This window comes from Aedes aegypti, chromosome 3 (assembly GCF_002204515.2).
Source record: "Aedes aegypti strain LVP_AGWG chromosome 3, AaegL5.0 Primary Assembly, whole genome shotgun sequence".
Lineage (NCBI taxonomy): Eukaryota > Metazoa > Arthropoda > Insecta > Diptera > Culicidae > Aedes > Aedes aegypti.
Window position 1 is genome coordinate 337,811,648 of NC_035109.1, and position 25,471 is coordinate 337,837,118.

Sequence of the window (25,471 nt, forward strand, 5' to 3'; positions counted from 1 at the left end):
CAAAAACACATCATTCCCCCTGCGTAATCTTTTGTCCAGACAAACGTTTTGAAATGTATATGGGTTGTTGTCTTTAACCAAAACCTTTCTACCCCTATATATGATAAAGTGGTTTATGGGAGGCGCCTTAGATGGTTTGCGTAAGACAAGGGAACCAAACATTCGCCTTTTAAAATGTTTTTTTGGGCTCCGCTTGAGATTCATAATAATGATATTGACGAAATAATATTTTGGGTGAATTGACGTTGGTGTCCGGGATTCGAAGCGCGTGGGAATTCGAATCAATTCGCCAAGTACATTTTTTAAGGACAAAAGACTAAAGAAAACCTAATTATTTTTTTTATTAAATGTATAAAAACGATGTATAAAACCTAATTAATGTATAAAAACGGTTCTGGGGAATGTCCTTTTCTGGGGAATGTCTCATTTCTGGAGAATGGGATTATGGGGAACGTTATTCTGGGAAATGTCCTACAACCGAAAACGGTTGTAGGACATTTCCCAGAAAGCCAAACCCTAGAACGACATTCCCCAGAATGGGACATTCCCCAGAAAACCGTTCACCAGAATAGGATATTCCCCAGAATCGTTTATATACGTTTTCAAAAAGCGGAAAAAAATTCAAAATGTACTTACTGAATTCATTCTCAAACGAATAAAATCGGAATGGATTCCAAAAAAAGGCGAGTGTTTGCTTCCGTTTTCTCATGCAAACCATCTAAGGGGCCGTCCATAAACCACTTGGTTATCAAAGGGGGTGCATGGTTTGGGCAAATACAACGGCCCATACAAATTTCAAAACGTTTGTACGGACAAAGAAGTGGGAAGGAGGGGGTTTGAAAATCCAATATAAATGAGTACGTGGTTCTCAATCCAAAATCTCAAGAGGAAAATACTGTTTAAAATTTTTACATCTGCTTAACATGATTGTGTTACTGTCGTTTCCCTGATAAACATTATTTCCCCGAATGCCAGCATACCGAATGACCCATTTCCCCAAATGACTTGTTTCCCCAAAAAGTGATGCAGTTCAAACAGGTGCAAGGATAGTCTTCAGGGACTGGGCGCTGAACTAGAGAGAATGATAAGCCATTAAAAGAAGAAGATAATATAGATTATAAGGTTATCCTCGACTAAATATGTAAGTACATCTTGCCAAAAATGCCGATGATGGTGAAACTCGAAAGAACCGCAAATCAAGTAAAGAAGGGTGCATATCAGATGACAGGATCATTCACCACCTTGAAACACATAAAGTTATGACAATTATAAGACCTAAAACTTTTCGGGGAACTTGGCTATTCGGGGAAACAGGGTGTTCGAGGCACTGGCATTATGGGAACTGGCGTTCATGGAAACGAAATTCGGGGAATCGATTTTCGGAGAAAAGTAGCACAACCGTTTAAAATAAGCTGCTCTATCATATGTCATACTATGTTTTATGATCAAACTTGACCCAAGCTATTGAATTTTTTTGTTTTCATAGTTATTCTTCCTTCTTTTAAAATTGGCTGTTCTTTCTTATTGTATTGGCAAAGGGTGATTTATATTAGTGTAATATTTTTCATATGTACAACATAAATTGAAGGAATTTGTTTTTTTTTTTTTTTCATAGCATATTCTCCCTTCTTTTGAACATATGCTGTTCTTCTTAGGTTTATTGCCTTCGTAATTATGTAGATAAATGAATCACAATTGCACTAGAAAATTTCTCTTGTCTTTGATAATTTCCTTTTACAGCAAAACTTAATAGCTACAAAATATCGTAGTATGTATGCACTAGGGTGGCCCATATTAGACTACAATAAACTACTGTTAACATTTGAACAGAATCCATCAATTCTAAGAAGAGGCTAAACGAGTTTGTAAGGAGAAAATCGTCAAATTAAAGAAAAATCGTCCAAACGGTTCTATTTACATTTCCGATGATAGGTGACGCTGTATTTGATTATTTTTTTGAATTTTAGATCAAAAGAATTTCAAATAATAAATGAAAGACTGCAACAAATCGGAAGTGCTGTCATTTAAAAGAAACACAAAACTAAAATGTTTCATTTATGAAAACTATAATTTGGTTTTCCTCGAATTTTTCAGTTAAATGTGTTCACTATTTACTATTTACCATTTATCTGGATTTTAACAGCCCAAAAATCTCTTTTTTTCTGGGAAATGTCCCATTCTGGGAATCGGTTTTCTGGGGAATGTCCCATTCTGGGGAATGGATTTCTGGGGAATGTACTATTCTGGGGAATGGCGTTCTGGGAATGTCATTCTAGAGAACGTCATTCTGGGAAATGTCGTACAATCCCAGAAAACACCAAAAACTTGTAATATTACTTGAAATTTGACTATACCCTTATCGTTTCGTGAATGTTGCGTAAAAAAAATCATCTTTTAAAATACTTGAAAAGTCGTACTTAGTACATGATCGGATTGAATAAAAAGATTCTTTTCATATGTTTTCAATTTTGCTGCAAATATTTCCAAATAATGAATTAGAACGACTTTCGTTTGGAAACAATAAGCAAATCGATTAACTATTTTATTTTATTGTGAAAAGATTTTCAAATTTTCTACCTTTATTGTTAGAAAAATGATCCTATCACGAGTGTATTAAACAATATGCTTTTAAATACTCAATTTGATTTCTGCCTTTCAGCTTAGTATTCAATGAGCATTTCTAGAGTTATTAACTGAGAGCTTTCTCTTGCCAAAGTTGCCATTTTCTCATTCGTATATCGTGTGGCAGGTGCGATGAAACTCTATGTTCAGGGAAGACTAGGAAATTTACATTATATTTTTTTTTTCGAAAAGGAGCTGGACTGACCGGTAATTGAACCTAGATACATTCAGCATGGCTTTGCTTTGTAGCCGCGTACTCTAACTCTCGGCTAATGAAGGCCCCTATCCACTTGAACTAGTAATTTAGGGATCGAGGAAATAAAATTGTATATAAATAATATATACAATGTCTTACCGATTTTGGCAACAAGGCTCGATTTTTATGTTGCCAAAATGGGGATGCTGCCAGATTCGGGAATTTTGAAATGCTTATATTTTTATCATATTAATCTCTAAAAGTATCAGAAAATGCATGGCAATTACTACGAATGATGTGAAAAATGTCTGGGAGCCTTCTTCAGTTCAGATTTTGGCACATATGAATTTACTCAAGGATTTCACCAATTGATGCTTCTGGTAGAAATACAATGTTTCAATTTGATTTCTGTAAGATTCTGTAACATCCGTAAAAATGAAAACGGGGGGCAAAAAAATGTAGCTTAGATGTAGTAATCATTAATTCTTTCTTCTTTTTAATTGTAGAGGTGTCTAAAGTATGCATCCATATAATCTTCTATATCAATTATCGCAAGGATGAACACATCCTGGAACTTTTGACTGCTGAAGAAGCGTTAATCTGGTCTACATAAATTGCTAGAGATGGTCTCCTTATGCCTGTATTTGATAAATGCGACAGTAAGAAGAACCATATAAATGTTAACAATGTCCAAAGAATTTCGATCATGTTCTCTTCTTTTACTCACTCTTAGAATTCTTCTATGAAAGTTTTTTCAATGACTACTTCAAAATCCATTTTCAACAATTTGCCCAAATTGTCATTTAGTGTAATGATCAAACTTTCTCGATATTTTCCTCAACAACTGTTACTAAAATGCCTACAGAAATATCCAAAAGAAATCACTCATTGATTATTCAATAAAATCCTCAACGGATTAACATGACTACAAGTCATGAAAGCATGAATATTTTTCAAAAATTTGTGTGCTCCGGGCGTTCTAACTGTCAATTTTTTCATCTGAGTCAAAGCGTCTTTTGCGTTAGGTGGTGTTTTCGAGTGAAATTAGAAAAAAAAACATTATTTGTGAAAAGGATTCCAAATTACTCATGACCCAAATAATATATCGGTGCTGCTGGAGCGAATATATTACTTGACACGCTCGTCGGAGATTTTAACTGTTCGAATATGATACGTTTCCCCACGTCTTAGAATAGCACGGTTCACACAAGTGTTCCAGTTCCAGTTCCACCTCTGCAGAGTAAAGAACTGTCTCATCACCAAACAATCGTTCAGCGTTTTGTGAGCACGGAACGATTTGCTGCTTAAATTGATGTTTGAAAGAACATTTTACGTACACACCTAAGTACTGGATGTTCGCGTTCCTGCTAGAGTTGTCGCATTCTTGGTGGAACTCGTTACGGTTGACAGTTTTGAAATGTTTTTCACGATTACAACCTTCATGTTATTTGTTTATATATGACTTTATATAACTTTATATAACATATAACATATTATATAACATATGACTAAATAAACTGGAATTTTGATTGAGTTCTTGATTCTATGATCCTGCATCATGATTTCATGACTCAACTTGCTATGTTCAGCAACAAAATCGGAACCATAAATGATAGGTATCTAAATTCATAAATAGTGATTATGTTTTCATGAATTGTATACATGATTTTAGATCCTGCTTCATGATTTCATGACCGAAATTGCCACTTTTCATTTCAACAATAAGAATCATAAATGACGGGTAACGAAATTCATGAATAGCGCTTATGCTTTCATGAATTGCATTCATGGTTAAATGATTCATGATTCATGATTTCATGACTTTTAGTCATGGTGTATTGTCTAACATAAAAATACACGTTCCTCCCGAAATCATAACTCTTTTATCTAGTTTGGAGTGGCGCATTTTCCCCCGTGAATCTTGAGAGGATTCTGATGAAAACCCTGAGAGGTTCCTTATGACAAACCATAGAGGATCCCTACATGAATCCTGAGATGATCCTAATAAGAATCTTGAGATGATTCTAATGAGAATTCTGAGAGGATCCTAATGATAACCATGAGAGGATTCTGATGAGAACTTTGAGAGAATGATGGTTCTCTTACGCGATTTATACCTTCGAAGTGTAGCCATAGGTCATAAATCGAAAAAATCGACTTCAACGAAATTGTGATACTTTTTGTAATGATATCATGTTAATACAAGGTTCCATAATTGTTTTAGCTGAAATCTTGCTTTTACGTTTTGATATGGGAGTTAAGATATGGGATTTGTGGAGTTAAGTAGAGGTATAAATCATAAAAATCTTAACATTTTTAACACTTCATTACACTGTCAGAAATGCTAACGATACTTTACAAGTACGCTCTCAATGGCACTGGTTTTCAATAAGGTTTTCAACAATCTCTAAGAAAAACAAACTTAAAATTTGCATATTCTGCTTGGAAACTACTTCGCTGATATACAGCCTAAACTCGAAAAAACTCGAATTTCTAGAAACGTTTACTAAGCCGAAAAGAATGTTTCCCCTCCAAATCCCTTCATGGGGTCTTCTATGGAACTTACCTATTACATTTTGCACATATATGCTGCTGCGACCATTTGCGACCAGATTGGTGGTAACCGCTTATGTGTCGTATGTCAAGTTTACCAAATCATAACTTGATTAACAACTTATTGTAGCTGTCAAGTTTCCTAATTTTGAGTTTTAAATGTATAATCGTAGTAGGCTACTCAACAATATATTAAAGAAAGTCTTTATTGTACAGCTTTTGCGAGTTTGTTCACTTTTCTGAATAAAGCTGAAGGGATTCTGATGAGAACCCTAAGAGGATTCTGATGGGAATTCTGAGAGGATACTAATGAGAATCCTGAGGATCTTAATGAGAATCTTGAGAGGATTCAGATGAGAATTCGAGGATCCAAATGAGAGGGTTCTAATGCAAATTCTGAAAGGATTCTGATAAGAGTCATGAGAGGATCCTGAGAGGATTCTTATCAGAATAATGGAAAGATTCTGATGAGTTTCCTGAAAGGATTCAGATAAGAAGCCTGAGAACATGAGAGAATTTTGATGAGAATCTGGAAAGGATTCTGAAGAGGATTCTGATGAAAATTCTGAGAAGATTCTGATGAAAATCATGAAAGAATTCTGATGAGAATTCTGAGAGGATTCTAATGAGAATGTTTAGAGGATACTGATGAGAATCCTGGAAGTATTTTGATGAGGATCCTGAGTGGATGCTGATGAGAAATCTGAGAGAATTCTAAGAAAATAGAAATATTAGTAGTAGAACGCTAGTAACGTTGTCACAAAACTCATTTAACTAATAATTACCTTTAATTGTTATTTTTCATTAATTACTCGATCCCACGCAAAAGAGGATGATTTGTTTTGACCTTTGACACTTTGAGGCCCGGTGCTCACGCTGTCACATCGCAGCAAACTAGATGTTAGTAACACGAACAGCAGCGACATTAGCATTCTTAGCTTAATGCTTCTACTAATGAGAATCCTGATATCTAATAAGAATCATGAGGATTCTGATGAGAATCACGTGGGGATCCAATGAGAATCCTGAGAGGATTGAGATGAGAATTCTGGAAGTGTTCTAATGAGAACCGTGAGAGGATTCTGATTAGAATCCTGAAAAGATTCTTATGAGAATCCTGAGAGGATCCTAATGAGAATCTTGAGAGGATCCAGATGAGAGTTCTGAGAAGATTCAAATGAGAATCTCGCAAGAATTCAGATGAGAAACCCAAGAGGATTCTGATAAGAATCATGAGAGGATTTTAATGAGAGTCCTTAAAAGTTCCTGATGAAAATCCTGAAAGGATTATAATGAGAATCCTGAGATTGAGATGAGAATTCTGAAAGTATCGTAGTGAGAAATATGAGAGAATTCTGATGGAAATTTTGAATCCTGGAATGATTCGATGTTAATACTGAGATAATTCATATGGGAATTCTGAGAGGATCTTAATGAGAGCCATGAAGGAATCCAATGAGCATCTTGGGAGTGCTCCTGAGAGGATTATGATGAAAATCCTGAGAATCCTAAGAGGATTCAGATAAGTATTTCGTGAGGATCTGATGAGAATTCTGAGAGGATCCTTATGAGAAACCTGAAGCGATCCTTATGAGAATCTTGAAAGAATTTAGATGAGTATCCTAGTAGAGGACACTGAAAATCCTGAGAGGATTGCAATGATAATTATTAGAATCCTGAGACGATTCTAATAACAATTCCAATATGATTCTAATGAACATCCTGACCAGATTCTAATGAGAATCATGGAAGAATTCTAATGAGAGTCCTCAGAGGATTCGGATGAGAATTTTTAAAGAACAATTAAGATAATCCTGAGAAGAATAACGTATTAGCGTTTTTTTTTTAATTTTGTAATATAAAGCCCCTACAGATTCATCACTTCATAAAAATAATCCTCAAATTTGAAATATGTCGACTAAAAATCTTATTAATGAAGAAACAAAAATATTTCGATGCACTATTGTCATAAAAGCGATTCGTCTGAAGAGCAAAACATGTCTTCACGATTGCTCCTATAATTAATGTAACGTATGGTGCGGAAAAGCATCAATTTTTAGACGAACGTTATGTCACTAGCATACATCTGTGTGTATGCGCCGTAATAATGGGCATAAAACAGTAACAGGCAAAACTCTCCCCCTTTGCTGATTTTTGTGGATTTTTCTATCTCGCATCTCTAACGCAAACTGACTTCTTCGCGCAAAAGGTTAGCCACCCAGGGCAAGTTTACTTTTTTAGGGTTATTTCAGCCATTCTCGAATCGTGTCATGTTGAAAGAAGGGATCGATTGGCATCGATTTCCAATAAACCGCGTGCACGCTTTTAATGGGACACGGCGAAAAATGTTGTCATCGAAGTGCATTTCATTAAAAGTATGGATTCACTGACAAATTTTCGGCAGTGTTTCCAATTGGCTCGTGCCAGTTTTCCAACGAAATTTAAAATTCCTCACAAGAATATCCTGCTAAGGCAAATCACGTGTCCTTGCTCTTCATTACGCATTTCAGGAAGGGTTCATCGCAATCGTCGTCGTCGTTGTCTTGAAGGGGATTTCGAATGGGACTGAGAGAAACAACAGTAGGGCAGGGATTAGATTTGATACTTTTGTATTTAATTTCGGCATTGTGTAAAATTGAAACGGGTTCTCTATATTACTGAAAGTATTAAAACCTACTGGCTAGAGTTGTTCGCTGTTGAACGTTTTTCGCCTGTTTTCTGTTGTATAACATAAGGGGGGTATTTGTTTGTATACTTGCTTCAAGGTTATCATAAAATAAAACTTAATGCTAACGTTGTTGTCTTGGAAAGTAAATAATTTAGAGAAGAAAAAAAAATAACACGTATCATTGTGATCTTACGATCCCGCATCTACCACCTAATGGCACTTGTAGCTAAACGAATAAAAATGCTAGATTTCTAAATTTTGTTTGTGTGTATAGTTTGCTTCTAACAATCAATGTTCTTGTTTTATGTTTTCAACAGCCTGTTTTTTTTCGTTCGTTGAATTCCCATCGAAAAGGCACATCATCTTGCACGCTTGTGTTCACAATTTCCTCAAAATTAACATTTCAACATTTTTTCAGAAAAGGCTCTTTGCAATTGGTTAAAAGTGGTTTTACCTCTACGAATGTTAGGATTTATGTTTATTGTGGTGCAGCGCACAAAGACGATGAAGCATTAAAAAAATTTTCTTGAAAATTGATAAGTACAATGTATATGGAGTTGTGTGTCCAGTAGATTGCAGTAAAGTAGTCAGCTGTGCTGTCTTGAAAAAATGGATTCTTTTTCCGCTGCCCGGTTCGATTGATGAAGTACGACTTGCTCCTCTTGGTGTGTGGCTTGATTATTGACCGGCAATCTGAAAATAGAAGAACATTGTAAGTCATTTTGGGTTTCCTACATAACGAAGGGCTGGGCTGTACATTGTAGGTTTTTAATTTTAAATGAGTTAGGACTGCATTTGGATTATATACGAAATACTTCTTTTGAATATAGGCTGTTTTTCTCTAGTTCTGTTGATAATGTATTTATTCGACAATCGAGTTGACCCTTAAAATCCCGAGACGAACCTTGAATTTTTAAATGGCCACTATTCGGAGACTAATAGGTTAATTAATTTGAAATAAGTTTTGAAGTGAATGCGGTTAGTTGGTCTGACCCCTGACCTCTCCCCTTTCTAGGTAGCGGGAAAAGCGTGGACACGAGGGGTTCAAAATTGGCCTATGACGGATATCTCAACACCTAAATGAGTTAGAAGGTTGGAGTCTTCGGCAAAGTTGTTCAGAAGAACAAGGGCTATGTGGCGAAGAAAAATCTAATTGAGAATTCATCCACAAAACGGCGATAGTGGCAATTTTTATTCCATCATCTGTATCTCAAGATCCCTACAAGCTAAGTAGAAGAATTTTGTCTTCGGCAAAGTTGTATAGCAGATCAAGAGCTATCTGGCGGTGAAGATTCTGATTAAGAATTTTGCCGCTAGGTGGCGCCAGTGATAATTTTTCTTCAATGGGTTACATGCATGCTCTGATTCGCTACTCGCCACATAGTAGCGCGCATGCTTTCCCCATACAAAATTAAATGAGAAAAATTCTGCTGATCAACTGTGGGCAAGAGCGAAGCGGGTAATCTATTGTCCATATGTGCAGCAGACCAAGGTCTTTCTGGCGGTGAATAGTATGATTGTGAATTTATCCACTAGGTGGCGCTAATTAAAAGAAATTTTTAATCTTCTCTACATCAAGATCCTTATTAGTTAGAAAGTTGGTGTCTTCGGTATAGATATTCAGAGATGAAAAATATTGGCGCCAATGTATGGCCAACCTATGGGGCCTTCCTTAGCCAAGTGGTTAGAGTCCGCGACTACAAAGCAAAGCCATGCTGAAGGTGTCTGGGTGCGAATCCTGGTCGGTCCAGGATCTTTTCGTAACGGAAATTTTCTTGACTTTCCTGGGCATAGAGTATCATCATATCTGCCACACGATATACGAATGCAAAAATGGCAAGTTTGGTAAAGAAAGCTCTCTGCTAATAACTGTGGACGTGCTCATAAGGATACTAAGCTGAGAAGCAGGCTCTGTCTCAGTGAGGACGTAATGCCAAGAAGAAGAAGCAGTATGACCAACCAGAAATTATTATCAATGCATTACTCAAACAGTTATGAAGTATGCCATAGCCTAAAGCTGACTACATATAAAAGCACTGATCAGATTTGGCATGGATATTCAAAACCTGATAGGGCGCATGGCCGTAGCAAATCGGCAACAATATGCAACAATATTGTTGCTCAAGATCTCTGTCAGATAGAAAGTGGGTGTCTAGGGTAAATATATTAAGCAGATTGAGGACTATCTGGAGGTGAAAAATCTTTTTGAGAATGTATTTGCTAGGCGCGCTAGTAACAATTTTTCTCTAATTGTCTCTCTCAAGATGCTTATCTGCTACGTAGAAGGTTGGTGTGTTCGGCTAAGTCTTTCAAAAGATTAAGGTCTATCTATTGATGGAAAATCTGATAAGAAACACATCCACTTGGAGGCGCTAGAAACAAATCATCTTCAATCTTTTGTATCTGAAGATCCTTATCAGCTGATCAAGGGCTATCTGGTCATAAACAATCTGATTGAGAATCTAACTGCTAGGTGACGCTAGTAACATTTTTTATTCATTTCCCAGTATCTCGATGTACTGCAACACTAAGGATTCGTGTATAACGGTGGAATCTGTTTGAGAAACAATCCGATGAATACAGTCATCTATCCATAAATCTTTATATTGAGTTATACAACCATGTTAAAAGTTGGTTTTCATGACTTATTTAATAGTCTCTTGAAACGCAGGTTGCATTGATTTTGTAACGTTTGTATCTATATATCGACATTTCCGTTATTTAGTTTCTTGAAAATTGAGTAATTGACAGCTGACTATAGTTTGATGTTGAACACAACTATTGTGTTGTTTGGATTGGATTACAATAACGAATTAGTCTCGCTAGGATTAGCGTGAGCTTAGCGGACTAGTTATCTACATTTTAAAGTAAAGGTAAATCTACAAGTAATTGCAAATTTTGTTACTGATGACAACACTTGTAGAAAAATGTTTGAGTTTAAAGTTACAAAACCTGTATGATTGATGTTTTGTTAATACCGAGAATAACATTTGTTTACAGAAATTGTGTATAAAGATACATTTTTCTCTTTTTAAATAATCAAAAAGCAATAGGATGATCGCCTGATTTGCGCATGATGCTTCTGTATATAGTAACCACTCCCTTGAGTGCTTATTTGATGCTGATATTTTGTACAACTCATATCGCATACGAGGTGAGTAGTCAGAAAATAATTCTGATAGAGATTTAATTGCTATTTCATTACGAGGCTCATTTATAATTTCAATGTGACTGTTATGCGGTTATAATGACCAATGTGGAAAAACGACTTGGTATTTTTTTCAAATTTTCTAAAACAATCTCACAAATTTCTGTAAGTTGATCGAAAGTCTTAATCATTTGGTGACTCTCCTCGGTATTAACTCCAATTTGTCAAAAATGTCGAATGTGACTGTTATGCAGTTATGGGCAGTATAGTGCTCCCATAGTTTCGTAGGTTCAATGTCAACATGACGTCGATTGCAAGTGAACAAACAACGGTATAGAAATTGAGTTAGTTTGTAGCAGTGTATAAAATGTAACGCTGCAGCACTATCGGCTTCAGCTTGGACACTAGCCTTGCATTCGGTTTTCGTCAGTTCGTACGCACGCTTATAATTTTCTACCTAAAGCTATAATCTGTGATCTGTGACGAGATTCTCGTCACGAAAAGTATTATAAAGTTAAATTTCATCAGCGTGCATTCGAACTGCTTTCTTTCGATTTGTTTTGTACCATGGTTTGAACCGATATTTCAAGCCTCGGTTCAACCGAACTTCAAGTGTACCGGGTTCAATGTGCAACGCGAGTTTGTTTTTTCGACGTGCGTTTGCTGTTAACCCTCTAATACCCAATTTTTTATTTTCGATCTAAATATCATTTTTTGTTATCTAAAATCGTTCCTTACACGTTTTAACAATGATTTATTTTTATTCGTAAATTTGAAAATTTTGGTTTTTGTCTTTCATAATTTTTATTTTTGAACATCCCTATCCTTCTTCATTTTTCTTGGAGCCTTTTCTGATAGCCAGAATTTCCGCCTAGCGGATGAATTTCCAATCAGTTTTTTTCACCGTCAGATAGCCCTTGATCTGCTGCACAATTTTGCCGAAGATACCAACTTTCTAACTGATAAAGTGGGCTTCGTAGCCGTGCGGTTAGTGTCACCGATGCATTTAGCCGCATCGTGCCAAGGAGTGTGGGTTCGATTCCCGCCTCAGTCCGAAAAACTTTTCGAGAGGAATGTTTTCCGACTGTACCACTGGGCGTTGCATGCTAGTCTGTGTCTATTCAAAAGGATCTTGAAATATGAACAATTGAAGAAAATTTGTCACTAGCACCACCTAGCGGAAAAATTCTTACTCAGAATCTTCACTGCTTGATAGTTCTTGATCTGCTGAACAACTTTGCCAAAGACAACATGCTTGTAAGGATCATGAGATACAGATGATTGAATAAAAATTGCCACTAGCGCCGCCTAGCGGATGAATTCTCAATCAGATTTTTTTCGCCAGAAAGCCCTTGTTCTTCTGAACAACTTTGCCCAAGACACCAAGCTTCTAACTCATTTAGATGTTTAAATATCCAGAGGCCAATTTTGAACCCCTCGCTTTTTCCACTACCTAGAAAAGTGGGAGGGATCAGGATAATATGACCAACTAATCGCATTCACTTCAAAACTTGTTTTTAATTGATTGACCCACTAGTCTCCGAATAGTGGCCATTTAAAAATGCAAGGTTTGTCTCGGGCTTTTAAGGGTTAAGATCGGGGGACGTTCGACAAGATTGGGAAGCTATGTCTGAGAACAAAACGCATTTCTTTTTTCACATAAGTAATTTAGGGGGAGATCCCCCAGTACCGGACACTTAAGCCACTAAATTCATTATTCGAAAGATATTGATTTCATGGGCTCGTGGTACCCATTTATGAAAAATATTATCATTTTTATGGTGTACAAAAATAAATATGAATTTTGACATTGCATTTTGATGATGTATTTTAGTACCAAATTGATCGATCTTGAAAGGTGGCACCCAATACCGGACACGATCTGGAAATGCTTCGAATTCTGTGAATTTGAACATCATTGAATGTGTACTGTACACAATAGGAATAGTTTATAATTACCAATTCAATGCATTTGCAATGTTGCAATGTTGCGCAACATTCACAAGAATAATTTGAGTTTTTCCTAGTTTGCAAGATGCCTATCAAAAACCTCTTTCATATATGAATGTTCATTCTTTTTAATTTTATTGCATGTTTGATACCATGATCGACGGAACCCATGAAAAATGAGAATATATTGAGACACTGATGCAATAATTGCAAAGATATCATATAACAAATCAAGCTGTCCAAAACTGAGGGAGGTGCTTAACCAAAACCATGCTTGCGGGATCCAAAGTATTTTTTCATATGCAAAACAATTACTAAATAGACTCAAAATTAAGAAAATACGTCAATTTTTGAAAGATTTTCAAACTTTTCTACTTTTTTAAAAAGGTATGCATATTTCAAGGATGTGTTATTCTACGCAAACATTAGTCTACATAATAGCTTTTTTTTCTCAATGTTTCGACTCTGTCCGGTATTGGGTGCTGTCCGGCACTGGGGGATCTCCCCCTAAATGTTTTCTATCATTCTCTCCAATATTCATGTTCCAACACCACAGAATGTATGTTTTAAGTTACTTTTGGCTTCTTACTGGGTGTGTCCTCGGATAGGCATAGCGATTGAATCAGTATGGCTTCGATGCAAATGTGAAAATTCGTTACAGTCATACCACTGCACTGTATCACAGTCTACGTGATTGAAAAAATACCGAGACGATACTACGGAAGGATACCCATGCACTTGAAATATGTTTCAGCTAATAGAAATAATCCAACGAAAATGGCATTTTTCGTAATACAGTTAACTCTCCCTTACTCGATATTCCGTATCTCGATATCGAGTTAGAGAACCATAGTAAAAGTTGGTTTTCATGGCTAACTCGATGGTCCCTTGGAACGCAAATGCACTGCTTTTGTGTTCTGTAACTCGATACCTCCCTAACTCGATGGTCCCTTCAATATCGAGTAAGGGAGAGATGACTGTAGCAAAAATGCTGTATGCAGCTCGTTGCAAAACTTGATGTTTTCAGCACTCGTCGTATTTATCCAACTCGGCAGTGTTTGAATTTTGATCCGAATAAGCCGATCAAACCATATTCGGAAAGTGTAACAGTTCGCGAACCATAACAGTTCGTGGCACATCGCAATCGGAGAGCCCTATGAATGTAAACATTCACTCTCTCGTTTGGTACGTGGCACGAGAGCGTTCAAGAGCAGCAACTCTCACAGACTTCAACAGTATCAAGCCATTCGGGTGATTTATGTTTTGCATAAAATTGGTAATAACTTTCATATTTTTTGGTAATGCAGCCTTTAACAACCTAATTATAATCTATTGGATCAATGAACACCCCTTTGGTTGCAAACATAGCACAGAAAATGGAAAATATTCGCCTCTGTTTCTTGATCAGAATGAGTGTAGGTCAGCGATTGTTACAAGTGTGATCGGCGCCAAACAGTGGGTGGTGTGTGTCTGTCTTGTTTGGCTCGTTATCTTCCACGAACGATAAATGTCATGCGTGTTGTATGAATGTAGGCGGATAAATGGGATGACATTATGGCTCGTGTGTCAATGATCGTTAAATTTTCCAAAGCCTGCAAATCAGCAAGCTTCGTTGGATAAATGTACGACTCGTGCTGGAAAAATCTTAATTTTGCATCTTGTTGCTTAAATAACTATTATGCTAGAAACAACATAGATACCTCTTACATTAACTCAACTATATTGGATGTAAATATATTTCTTTGGATGTACCACAAATAGTTACTTCCATTTCCATCGTTGCCATTCTGGATGTACGAAATCTTTGCTTAATTTCTATACAATGTCGATCAATGTATTGGTGGCATAACTCTTTTGGCATTTCGATGTCCTTATACCAGCACAGCATGCAAATATTGAAGTAGGTATTACTTTTTGAACTCAAGTTACACTTATGTTATGTGATACTGGTCCAATAGGCGGGTCCAATTACGTCACCATATAACTACCAAAAACTTCTAAAGGTAAATATCGGCTTTAAAAAATGCAATAACCAATTAATTTAAATGCTTTTTAAAAATTGGTGTACAGAAATTGTTCCAATTTCTGATCGTATTTAAAAATATGAAAAATCGCCTATAATCAAAATCAGATACATCTAATTATGTAATAATTATGAATTTCTATTGATGGGTGAAAACAAAATCATTCCATGCCAAAAAATCTGACAAACCACTTGGAATGTCTTGCATTTTCTCGAAACCCTCAGCGCGCTTTTCGTTTGCATTGTCTTAGTCCACTCTAACTGCATACTTTTAAAGATTTTTATTGATTATCCAAAGTAAATAGCCACATTTCTCTCCCAGTTTACAGCATTCATCATATCTGATCAAAGTGAAATGGAGATGAAGTTTATAATGACAGAATAATCCAATTTTCTCAAGTTTTGTACTTGGTCCACTCTGACTACATCAAGATTAGAAACTTTAGAATATTACACGATATTTATTTAGTATTGTTGTATGTATAATTTTAGATAGTTTGATAAAATACGCTGTTATTTTTAGTAACATTATTACGACTTTTTGGTCAAATCTGTCACTTATTACTGAGAAAAACTGTTTTAGAACAACATACAAAGTCTATCATACATCAGCAATACTTACAACCAACAGGTTTCCGCTCTTAGCTCTGGTAATACTGGGCTGTGGTCCGGTAATAATCTCAATCATACCAGTTTTGCCTCTGACTAGATTGTGCGATAGTCTAAAACGAAAGAATGTTTAACGTTTTGCCTCTACTATAAAGATCTCCAAAAACTCACGATCCCGTCTCGACGATGTTGACAATGTTGCGATTGCCGGTCGCGTTCAGTATCCAGATGCAGCACTCGATGATGTCCGGCACGTCCAGTATCAGGTCGCCCTTGTCCTTCTTGAGCTCGAGCGGAATCCGGATCAGCATGATGCCGTCCCGCTCGCTGGTGATGCAGAAGTCCACCTTGTCCAGCGGGAGGCGATGCTTCTGTTTGTACGTTTTGCCATCGAGCAGGTAGACGGCCTTGTCCGTGAGGAGGAAGAACCGCTCGCGGGGTTTGTATCCGCGCCGGTCGTACTTGATCACCGGGGTGGAGTACTGGAATTAGGAAGTGGCTTTGATTAGACATTTCGAAATAGACAAATATTTTTTTAAACTTACGTGAAGCTTCTCGCTGTTCATCTGCGTTACCACAAAGTTACTGATGGGGGTCGCATGCTGCTTGGAGATCCTATCGTCCATGAACCAAGGCCCAATGCTCTCCGGGTAATTCTTCTTCTTGCCCTTGAAAAAGGCTTCGGACAAAACCTTGAGTTCGAACTGCTTCTTTTTCTCCGGAGGTAGGGCCACTCGGTACTGCCGGGCGAGGTGAAGTTTGTGCATTCTTCGTAGAACTATGGACGCCTCTTGGCAGTGCATAGGGGCGGGAATCCAGGTGTGGTTCATGAATGTCTTCGGAAGACTCTTGGCCAGTTTGTTAAGCCAGTGGCGCTTGGTGTGCTCGATGAAGGACTTGTTGCACTCGTTGGGGGCGTCGTGTCTGGTGATGAAGCCCTTGATGAAGAACCGAATCTTGTCAGCGGCAGCCCGACGCCGTTTTCTTTCCTGGATGGCGAGATACCGTCGAATGTACTTCTGACAGGTGATGATCTTGGAGTAGGTTTCCAGATAGATCTTACGCTGACGCCTACCCTTCCAGCGCGCTTGGATGATCGACGCCAGGTAGTGTTTCTTGAATTGGAATGCATCTTCAGTCTCGAACAGAGTCTTGGGGAAGCGAATGAAGATCTTGGTCTTGCCCATGCGGTAATCGTCTCGTTCGTAGCCCAACTCGCAAGCCAATATCTGAACGCCCTCCTTAGCGGGACCGTGGTAGTGGGGCCAAGTTTGTTTGCTGAGACATTTGTAACGCTGCAGGAACATTTCGTATGTGCGGCGGTAGGCAAAACCAGCTCGACGGACTCGAAGGTTCTCCATCAGGCCAAGGTACTTGACCTGATGACGTACCAGTTCGTAGTCGAAGTTACTCGCCGTTTGCAGGTCATTCGGTTTGATGCACCGAATGTATGAAGGTTCCTTGCACATGAGGATGTCCATTAGGTTGTTCAGAGAGTTCTTGAACTGAGTCACGGCTGTTTCTGGACGTCTTTTGCTAGTAATGTCCGCCAACGGGAAGCAAGCCTTGATTATTCCGTTGTTGCATTCGGACATGGTCTCCTTCAAATCTCTGAATAGTAAATCGTTGTTCTTGTCTAGGAATCCATGCACGTTGTATGTCACGTCTCCTGCATAGTGCACTAGTCTGAACTCTTCGCGACCTAGGGTCTTCTGGACGGTTGTTGAAGCTCTGCTATGGCAAATGTAGTGAGCGTGGTTTCCCAAATTATCATTCATCTTTCTGAGGAAGCTCAAATCCGTGGGATCTCCCGGACGCAGACACTCCTCATCCATCAGAGCAATAATACCTTTGTGCTTCTCCTCAATCAAATTACAGATAACCTTGTTGTCGAAGTATTCCACCGGTTCCCACTCGATGCCTTCCCTCAGATATTCCTCCTGTTCCGACTTCAGCGTCAGCTCGATGAACAACTGCTGGAGTTTCTCGTTGCAGAAGTTGATGCAGAACTGCTCGAAACTGTTCTTCTTGAATATCTCGAAGCCGTAGATGTCCAAGATACCCATCACGCTGTTTTTCTTTGCAATATGCTCCGCGTGTAGCGAAGTGTTGATCCGCGAAACCAACCACGTGAACAGTCGATCATAGACAGCCTTAGCGAGGGCATCTCGTGCGTAAATGGCCATATCGCGGTTTAGAGGGCTTGTAACGACGTCACCTCGGGCTTCAATCGTCCGATTGGTGAAAGCGTTGCGTAGCTGATCTTCCTCGCATCCCAGGAGCTGAAATATAGAAAGATGAAAGTCGTTAAAGTTCTCAAGCATTTTATCAACATTCAATATAGTTACTTTGGCAATTGCCGTAACGGATTCCGGCTTCAGAATTTTAGCCCTTCCTTCTTCTTCGGTGAAGCCTACGTTTCCCATATGAAGCACACTGGCTACAATCTCCAGGATTAGCTTCTGTTCTTCCCCAGGGATCTCGATCACCGACATAGCAGTCTGCACCTGCCGGAAGTTGTCCGCATCCCTAATATTGCCTCCGTTGCCATTGTCCTAAAAGTACAAATCTCTTGTAATTGTGGGCTTCGTGGCCGTGTGGTGTATTGTGTCACGAGGTGTGGTTTCGATTCCCGCAACCAGTTTCCTAATGCGACTGTTCTGAAATGTTGCTATTGCTTAGCAAAAATTTCACTTTCGAAACGTGATATTCAATCTTTAAGGGAATAAAACGAGGTTGATTACTTGCCCTTTTGTCCTTTTTGGTCTTATGTTTTGTCAAACTGTAACTGTCTAGTAAATTAGTTGTTGATACATGACATGTAAATAGTTCCTCTGTACATATAACGGACTTGTTGGTACATTACTTAAATAGTATCTCTAAAGTTATAACGTACTAAGTTTAGATAAACCATCCAAGTCTTGTACCAAAAACCAATTTACAAGACAGTTACAGTTAGATAAAACTTAAGACCGAAAACAACAAAATTAGTTTCTTCTTAAAGAAGACAACAACCCCGTGTCAAAACGTTGGGCAAGTAATGAACCTCGTTTTATTCCTTTAAAGACTGCGTAGCCGTAAGATCCGAACGATTCAATATCACGTTTCGGAAGTGAAATTTTTGCTAAGCTTTAGCAAAATTTTACAACAGCCGCATAAGGAAACTGTTTTACTCAGAAATAGCCTGACATAATCTTCCAGCAATGTTTGAAATTTTATGAATTTTATGCTCCTACCTTAACAATAATGAAATATTATGGAAAAAAAAACAAAAGAGTTGAATTTAAACGTTTAAGCATTAAACATTAAATGTTTGAATTGTGAACAATTCATCATTCATTGAGATTTAGCTTAATGTTTACATTAAGTTATCGTTATCCACAATTTGAAGAAATTGTTTGTCAGATGAATATTGAATACCGAAAATTGAATATTTTGAAAAAAACATACCGCACAAGTGACTAAGCATACCCATAGAAAAATAAAAATAATACAAATTAAGAGTCTATTAAAACAACTGCATATAACGTTAAAGTATAACAAATTTCAACAAAAAATACAATTTTTATAAACCGCTCTAGCGGAACTTCTAAAAGATTTTCAGAAAGGCAAATTATTCTACAAAAACGTTATCAATAAAAATATCTTTCATCCTAGGGTTGAGCATTACGAGGAAAAGAACTTTTTTTGGGACACCCTAGTATTGACCCACTCTCAGCTTACCCCATCCGTCAAATAGTAGTACGTATCAAGCTTCCGCTTCAAATGCAGTTCCTGTAGCAATCCATCATCCGCCCCGGCCAACAGCTGGTAGAAAATGTGGAAGTTCCGCTCCCCAACGCTCTGGTGCACCACCCGGCTCTTCTCCAGCAGATAGTTTAAAATGTTTCCGCCCTCGGGTGCCCCCCTAAAATCAAACTGCACGTCCATGTACTTGCCGAAGCGCGAAGAATTGTCATTCCTGTTGGTTTTGGCATTCCCGAACGCTTCCAACACCGGATTGCTCTGCAGCAGCTTGTCCTTGACGCCTTCGACGCTGGTCGTGTGCCCCGTGGCCGCGGCAATGAACTGTAGGACCTTTTTCGAGGCTTCCGTTTTGCCCGAGCCGCTCTCGCCCGAAATCAGAATGCATTGGCCGCGGTTTTCCTCGGTCAGCGAACGGTACGCGTTGTCGCTCAAGGCAAACCTGCAACGTAGTAAGAAAAGGAAGTTGGTGAGATGCTATTTTTAGCAGTTGCATGCGGCGTGGAGTGCGTTTGCACGGTGTGGTTGGAATGGTCTTTTAATTCAGTGCGACCATGCGGACAGAGTTGCCGCAGCAGATGACGGACCGTTGGACATGATGACGACGGCTGTAAATCATTTTAATAGAGTGGAAAATTAACTCCAGTCTGGGAGAGATCAACCGAAGGATTCCTGTTGAGAGATCTATGACTAGATTTGTTATAAGCAATCCTATTAAACACAGTTACGTAGTTCGGATTTTTATTTCCCGAGGGAAGCGGCGTCTACAAAACACGGATGTAAAAACCGACAAATCAACCATTCTACCAGCAGCATCATTTTTTTACCACTGAAAATATTTAATCCACGATATATTTTTTTGTTTGTTGTATATAATTTTGCGCCATTTTCTAACGATTTTTCGAAAGAAATAGTATCGATTTTGATCATTGGCCACCTTTTTACCCATTGAATATTTTAAAAGTTCTTCATATTATGAAAATATAACCCAAATACTGAACTCTAGCGATAAAAAATTCGATGTGCATTCGATTTTTATAATCTGCTGGATTAGACATATCGTGTGTCAGGTATTGAGGAGCTTATCTGAAAAATCATACAAATAGGTTAAGCTGTCTCCTACAAATCTGGAAATTACAGAGGTTTGTAGAACCTTATACTATTAGAGGGTTGTAGAACAAAAGGTCGAAGGACAGAAGGTCGAATGACAAAAGTTCGAATGTACGAAAGACCGAATGGAATGGTCATCAAAATCATCGACATAATTGAAACTGATGAATATGTTTCGGTGGAAGAATAGAATATAGTCAACTCATTTTCGTGTTAGCTTTCCTGCTTTTGAATGAAAATACTACTTTACAAAATTTTAAAATCATTATGGATGGTACCCTCTTAATGATTTAACAAGGTTTTGTCCTTTTATAGAAATAGGCTGTTCTTTAAAATTATATTGTAAAAAAGATTATTGGCATTTAAATCGTGAATATTTTCATCAAAAATTAGTCTGTCGTACAAACATTGGCTTTTTTTCATAGAAACGCTTCATGGAAATAAACAAAAATTAGTTATTTTGTACATTTTTACCGTCATTTACATATTACCTGTAATTTTCCAATTGAAATTTTGCTTTCTTATAATATCGGCTGATCTTTTTGCTTTGGAGCGTTGTTTTACAAAGGTTTCTCCTTTTTTGAAGTTTTGGTGATTTTCAGGGTAATGTATTATTGTATTATATGACTGTTGGTTTCGGCTAATTTCAATTAGCAGAAGAGAATTATCATTACCCCGGGATAAGTCCTGCCTCTCAGACACACATATATTAACTGAGAGCTTCCGTGGCCCGTTGACCATTTTTGCATTCGCACATATTTTTTTTTGTTTTTTTGCAAGATGGAGATTTACAACTCGATCGCTGAGAATATAATTCAGGGAGTATAGGACTACCGCACCACCAACGACCCACTAAAATCTGCCCATGCTCTGCATTGAGGTTTACAAAAGACGCTATTCTTCATGGAACCACCTTAGGGTATTATTTCGAAGAGGGGCCAAAACTGTTTCTCCTAGCCGACTTGACAATTCTACAAGGGACCAGCCTCGACAGGGCGAACCCTCTGCAATCGACTCTTGTTTCGAGCGTCACATGCACATCGAGTATGCCCTAGCTATGGGGTAGTCCACAAAGTTTCCACCCCAAAAAGATCATTGCTCAGCTGAAATTATCCCTATTACATATTGTGTATTTCGTTCACTACTGGACTGCGAAGTGTGGCCTCATAAGTGCGAAAGTGTGAATAAAAGTGCGGGATTGCATTGAATCTTGTTGGTGTCTTCAGAACACTTATTCTTTGATTTACAAATAATAAGTCCCCCGAAGAAATCTACACGATTTGATGTAATTGCGCACTTTTATTAGCGTTTCCGCACTTGTAAAAACTTCTGCGATAGCCCAGTGGTGAAAGTAATGCGCAATATTAGTCCATTTGATCTTTTGTCCCTTCGATCTTATGTCCATTCGGCCTTTCGTTCATTCGACCATTTTCCTTCACCTTTTGTCTTTCGATCTTTTGCAATAGATTCCTACCAGAGTGGTACCAGGATCTTGAAAGCTCATTACTCAAAAATAGTTACTCCAATTTGCTTCAGTTTCCACAACAGAGTTTTGTTTTGATAAGCGAATAAGCGGAAAACGCTGTAGAAAAAAATCATTGAACATACGCGAGTTGGATTTTTTTTTCAAACATTTTATTCCAGCATTTCCTACAAAATTCTGTTCAAAATTTTTCTTATCTCTTGTTTTTCTTTTTTGTATGTATTTTTTTGTCTAACAACTTTTAATTTATCATTTAATTTAATTTGATTTTAACAATTCATAGAGTAGCTATCCAAAAACCTCATTAGGGTATCCTACAAGATTGCATGCTTCAGGAACTACCCTTGACATTCCTTTCGATGATTCGCAAAAGTTTTCGTTGGGACAACTTACTTAAAAGACTTCGTTTTAGAAATCTTCCAAGATATACCTCAGGTTTTTTTAGAAACTTATTATGATTCTTCTGGATATTCTTTTTGATATTGCTTAATTGCATTCTTCAGAGATAATCTCGAAATTATATGTCCCTATGCTCTTCGCCATTACTTTCTCCCTAAACACTCAAAATAATTCATTGATCAATACTTCTAGCTGTGCTTCAAAACATTTCTCCAAATTTTTTTCCAATGGTTTTTGTTATATTTTTTCTAGAGCTTGAGCTTGATTGGCCGTGGTTGCTCTCCAGTATCGCCAGATCAGCTGCACTTACACAAGAAACCAACCGAATGATTGCTTGGGACTAACATACAGTGAACTACTATTTTTAGGCAACAATGGCGCCTGCCACGTTAGAATGCAGACCGATGAGGAAGATGGAAAGAAATGATATTGCACTTATACTGGCCCACACTGAGGAAAGCAAACGTAAGACTGTCATAAGATTTGCTTATGGAATTACGACACAAGAAAAATCTTTGAAATTCATAAGACCATCGTATGGTTTTCGGCAGATGATGTTTCCATAATACACCTCGAAGGAATTTCGTAAGATGATCTTATGAACCAGCATTGACTTGATAACAAAATCCATAGATAGTCTTATGAATTACGTTCTGATCCATTCTTGGTTCCATAATACTGTCTTGTGTAATTTGAGCTTTAGATTATAAATTTCAATGAATGAATAATATTAATCCGCGTTGAAAAATAGGTTAACCAACTTGGGAAAATCAAATTTTCATCCATTTTGTCATGTCGCAATTCAATTAAAGCACTTTACTGTAAGCATTAGAATCGATTTGCGATACGACAAAATGGATGAAAATTCGATTTTCTCTAGTTGGCTAACCTATTTTGAACGCGAAGAAGTATATTATAGAAACGAAACATTATTGAGAAAAGTTGTGAAGAACGCCTGAATTGGTGCAGGTTTACGTTAGGGGCGGATTAATGGATGAGGGGTGTTTGTAATTTCTTACGCGTCATACAAATTGTTTTAAATTTTCATTCAAAAATCTTATTCCTTGGATCCAATTCCTTAATCTGATCGAAAGAAAGTGTTAGTTACAGCGGAATCGATGATAATTAGAAAATATTTACCCTTTGATGCATTAGAAACGGAGTCAGCCAGCGACAAATCAGCAAACACTTCCATTTCGGAAGCCATATTGAATTTATGATAGTGAAATGGCTGTACAGAGAAAATTTGCCTCACGTGGTTCTTCACAATGATGAGCAATGGGGTTCATAAGCGTTCTTATGACATTGACAATTGATTGTTATGAAAAAATTACACTTGTCTTATGAATCTCAATCTCGTCGAATGAAATACGCAAGTGTCTTATGAACCAACAAAAAAATAATAAAAAACGCGTTCATTAGTGTGATTTTATGAAAATCATGCGAGATTTTTGCCTCAGTGCACTGTAGACCATTGTTTCCGACTGCATCTACGCTAGTTCATGCGGGTGTATACACGGAGAAAATGAAGTACAGGTCGGACTCGATTATCCGGAGACTCGATTATCCGGGGACTCGATTATCCGGGATTCGATTATCCGGAATTTTAGACTCGATTATCCGGAATTTGTTTTTTGATGTTTTTGTTTTTCAATTTTTATGCATAAATCTGAGATAATTTGGTATTGTAATATACAATATGAATGATTTTGCAGTTTAAAACGTATTTAAGAAAAGGGGGGTTTGAAAAAGTGTTTTTTTGTGTATGCTGGTCAAACTTTTTTTTTTTTCTTGTAAAGACCCCTACTGTCCCTAGGAAAAAATTCTGGCTACGCCACCGCATCAAACAAATAAAATAACGAAAAAGAAATAATATTTAAGTTCTTTTGTCAAAGATTTCAATTTTTTCTTAGTGATTCGATTATCCGGAGGATTCGATTATCCGGAGTGAAAAAAAAATCGATACTCCGGATAATCGAGTCCGACCTGTACTCAAAAGTGAGTTCATTCCACTCAATTCCGAGGGTTCGTGCGTTAACCTAATTTTGAGTTGATGGGGTAGAAGTTGTTTTCATTTGCAGCCATTCGAAAAATACCTACTGGCTAAGTTCTTTTCACTCAACCGGCAGATCAAATAACTCAACTTCCAGTACTATGTCACTTACTCAAATTTGAGGTAACGCACAAAGGTTCGGTTTTTGGGTTGTTTTGCTCTTCGCTCTCTGACAACAATAGAAAGAGCGAATGAAATAGGGAGAGAAAAATAACTCAAAAGTAAGTTTAAAAAAACTCAAATATGTGTTTTCCGTTTTCTCCGTGTATGGGTTGGGGGAAAGGCTTGGCAGAGAGGTTTGCTTTTTGGGTAGCAGACTGCCTATGTATCAGGCGTAAGGAAAGGCGTGCTATAATTTTGAAAGAATGAAGCGTTAGGAAACGGTTTCTTGTCCGTCTCTGGTTCTAGCGTTTGCTATGAAAGAATAGTATGAGTGGGATAGATTGAGCACGGAAGATAGAAAAGCAAGTGAAAGATACAACTACAAAGTAGGAGGAAAAGGACGGGCCTGGGATTGAACCCATGACCTTCTGTTTTTGAAGCAGAAACGGTAGCAATACGACCACCAACTCCGTCTGACAGTAAACTTTCAAGATATTCATAAATCAGTCAAAATCCTTCATGAATTTCATCCATTCCGTTAATTATAAGAAGAAATCAATAAAAAAAATCTTCCTTTCTGTAATTATCCAGATATCCCAAGTAACAATTTTAGTTTTACGAATTACTTCCAGGGTGCTTTAAATAAACGCCCATAAAACCATGGTCAAGGCACGGTTGCCTTCATCGCATCCCCCAAAACTTCTTGTAGATTAGAACGTGACTAGTTTGCCCACTCTGAAAGAGGCTATGAAGAGTATAATTATGTCACACGAATAAAGCAAAATACCATTTATGGTAGCTATTACGAGGC

The 25,471-nt window shown here is 37.6% G+C and overlaps 1 protein-coding gene across 3 annotated transcripts in view; it reads right to left on the bottom strand.

Annotated features, from left to right (window-relative positions):
- Positions 1-7,963: 7,963 nt before the first annotated feature.
- The window catches only part of LOC5575535 (myosin-IB), a 146,612-nt gene continuing 129,104 nt past the window's right edge, over positions 7,964-25,471 (bottom strand). For all 3 annotated transcript variants that reach the window (XM_021852953.1, XM_021852952.1, XM_021852951.1), the window contains 6 exons: positions 19,493-19,955; positions 18,118-18,324; positions 16,315-18,051; positions 15,941-16,251; positions 15,783-15,882; positions 7,964-8,732 (listed from right to left, as the gene is read on the bottom strand). In XM_021852953.1, the coding sequence (XP_021708645.1) occupies positions 8,718-8,732; positions 15,783-15,882; positions 15,941-16,251; positions 16,315-18,051; positions 18,118-18,324; positions 19,493-19,955 (2,833 nt within the window). In that variant the 3' untranslated portion in view covers positions 7,964-8,717. The remainder of the gene's footprint in view (positions 8,733-15,782; positions 15,883-15,940; positions 16,252-16,314; positions 18,052-18,117; positions 18,325-19,492; positions 19,956-25,471) is intronic.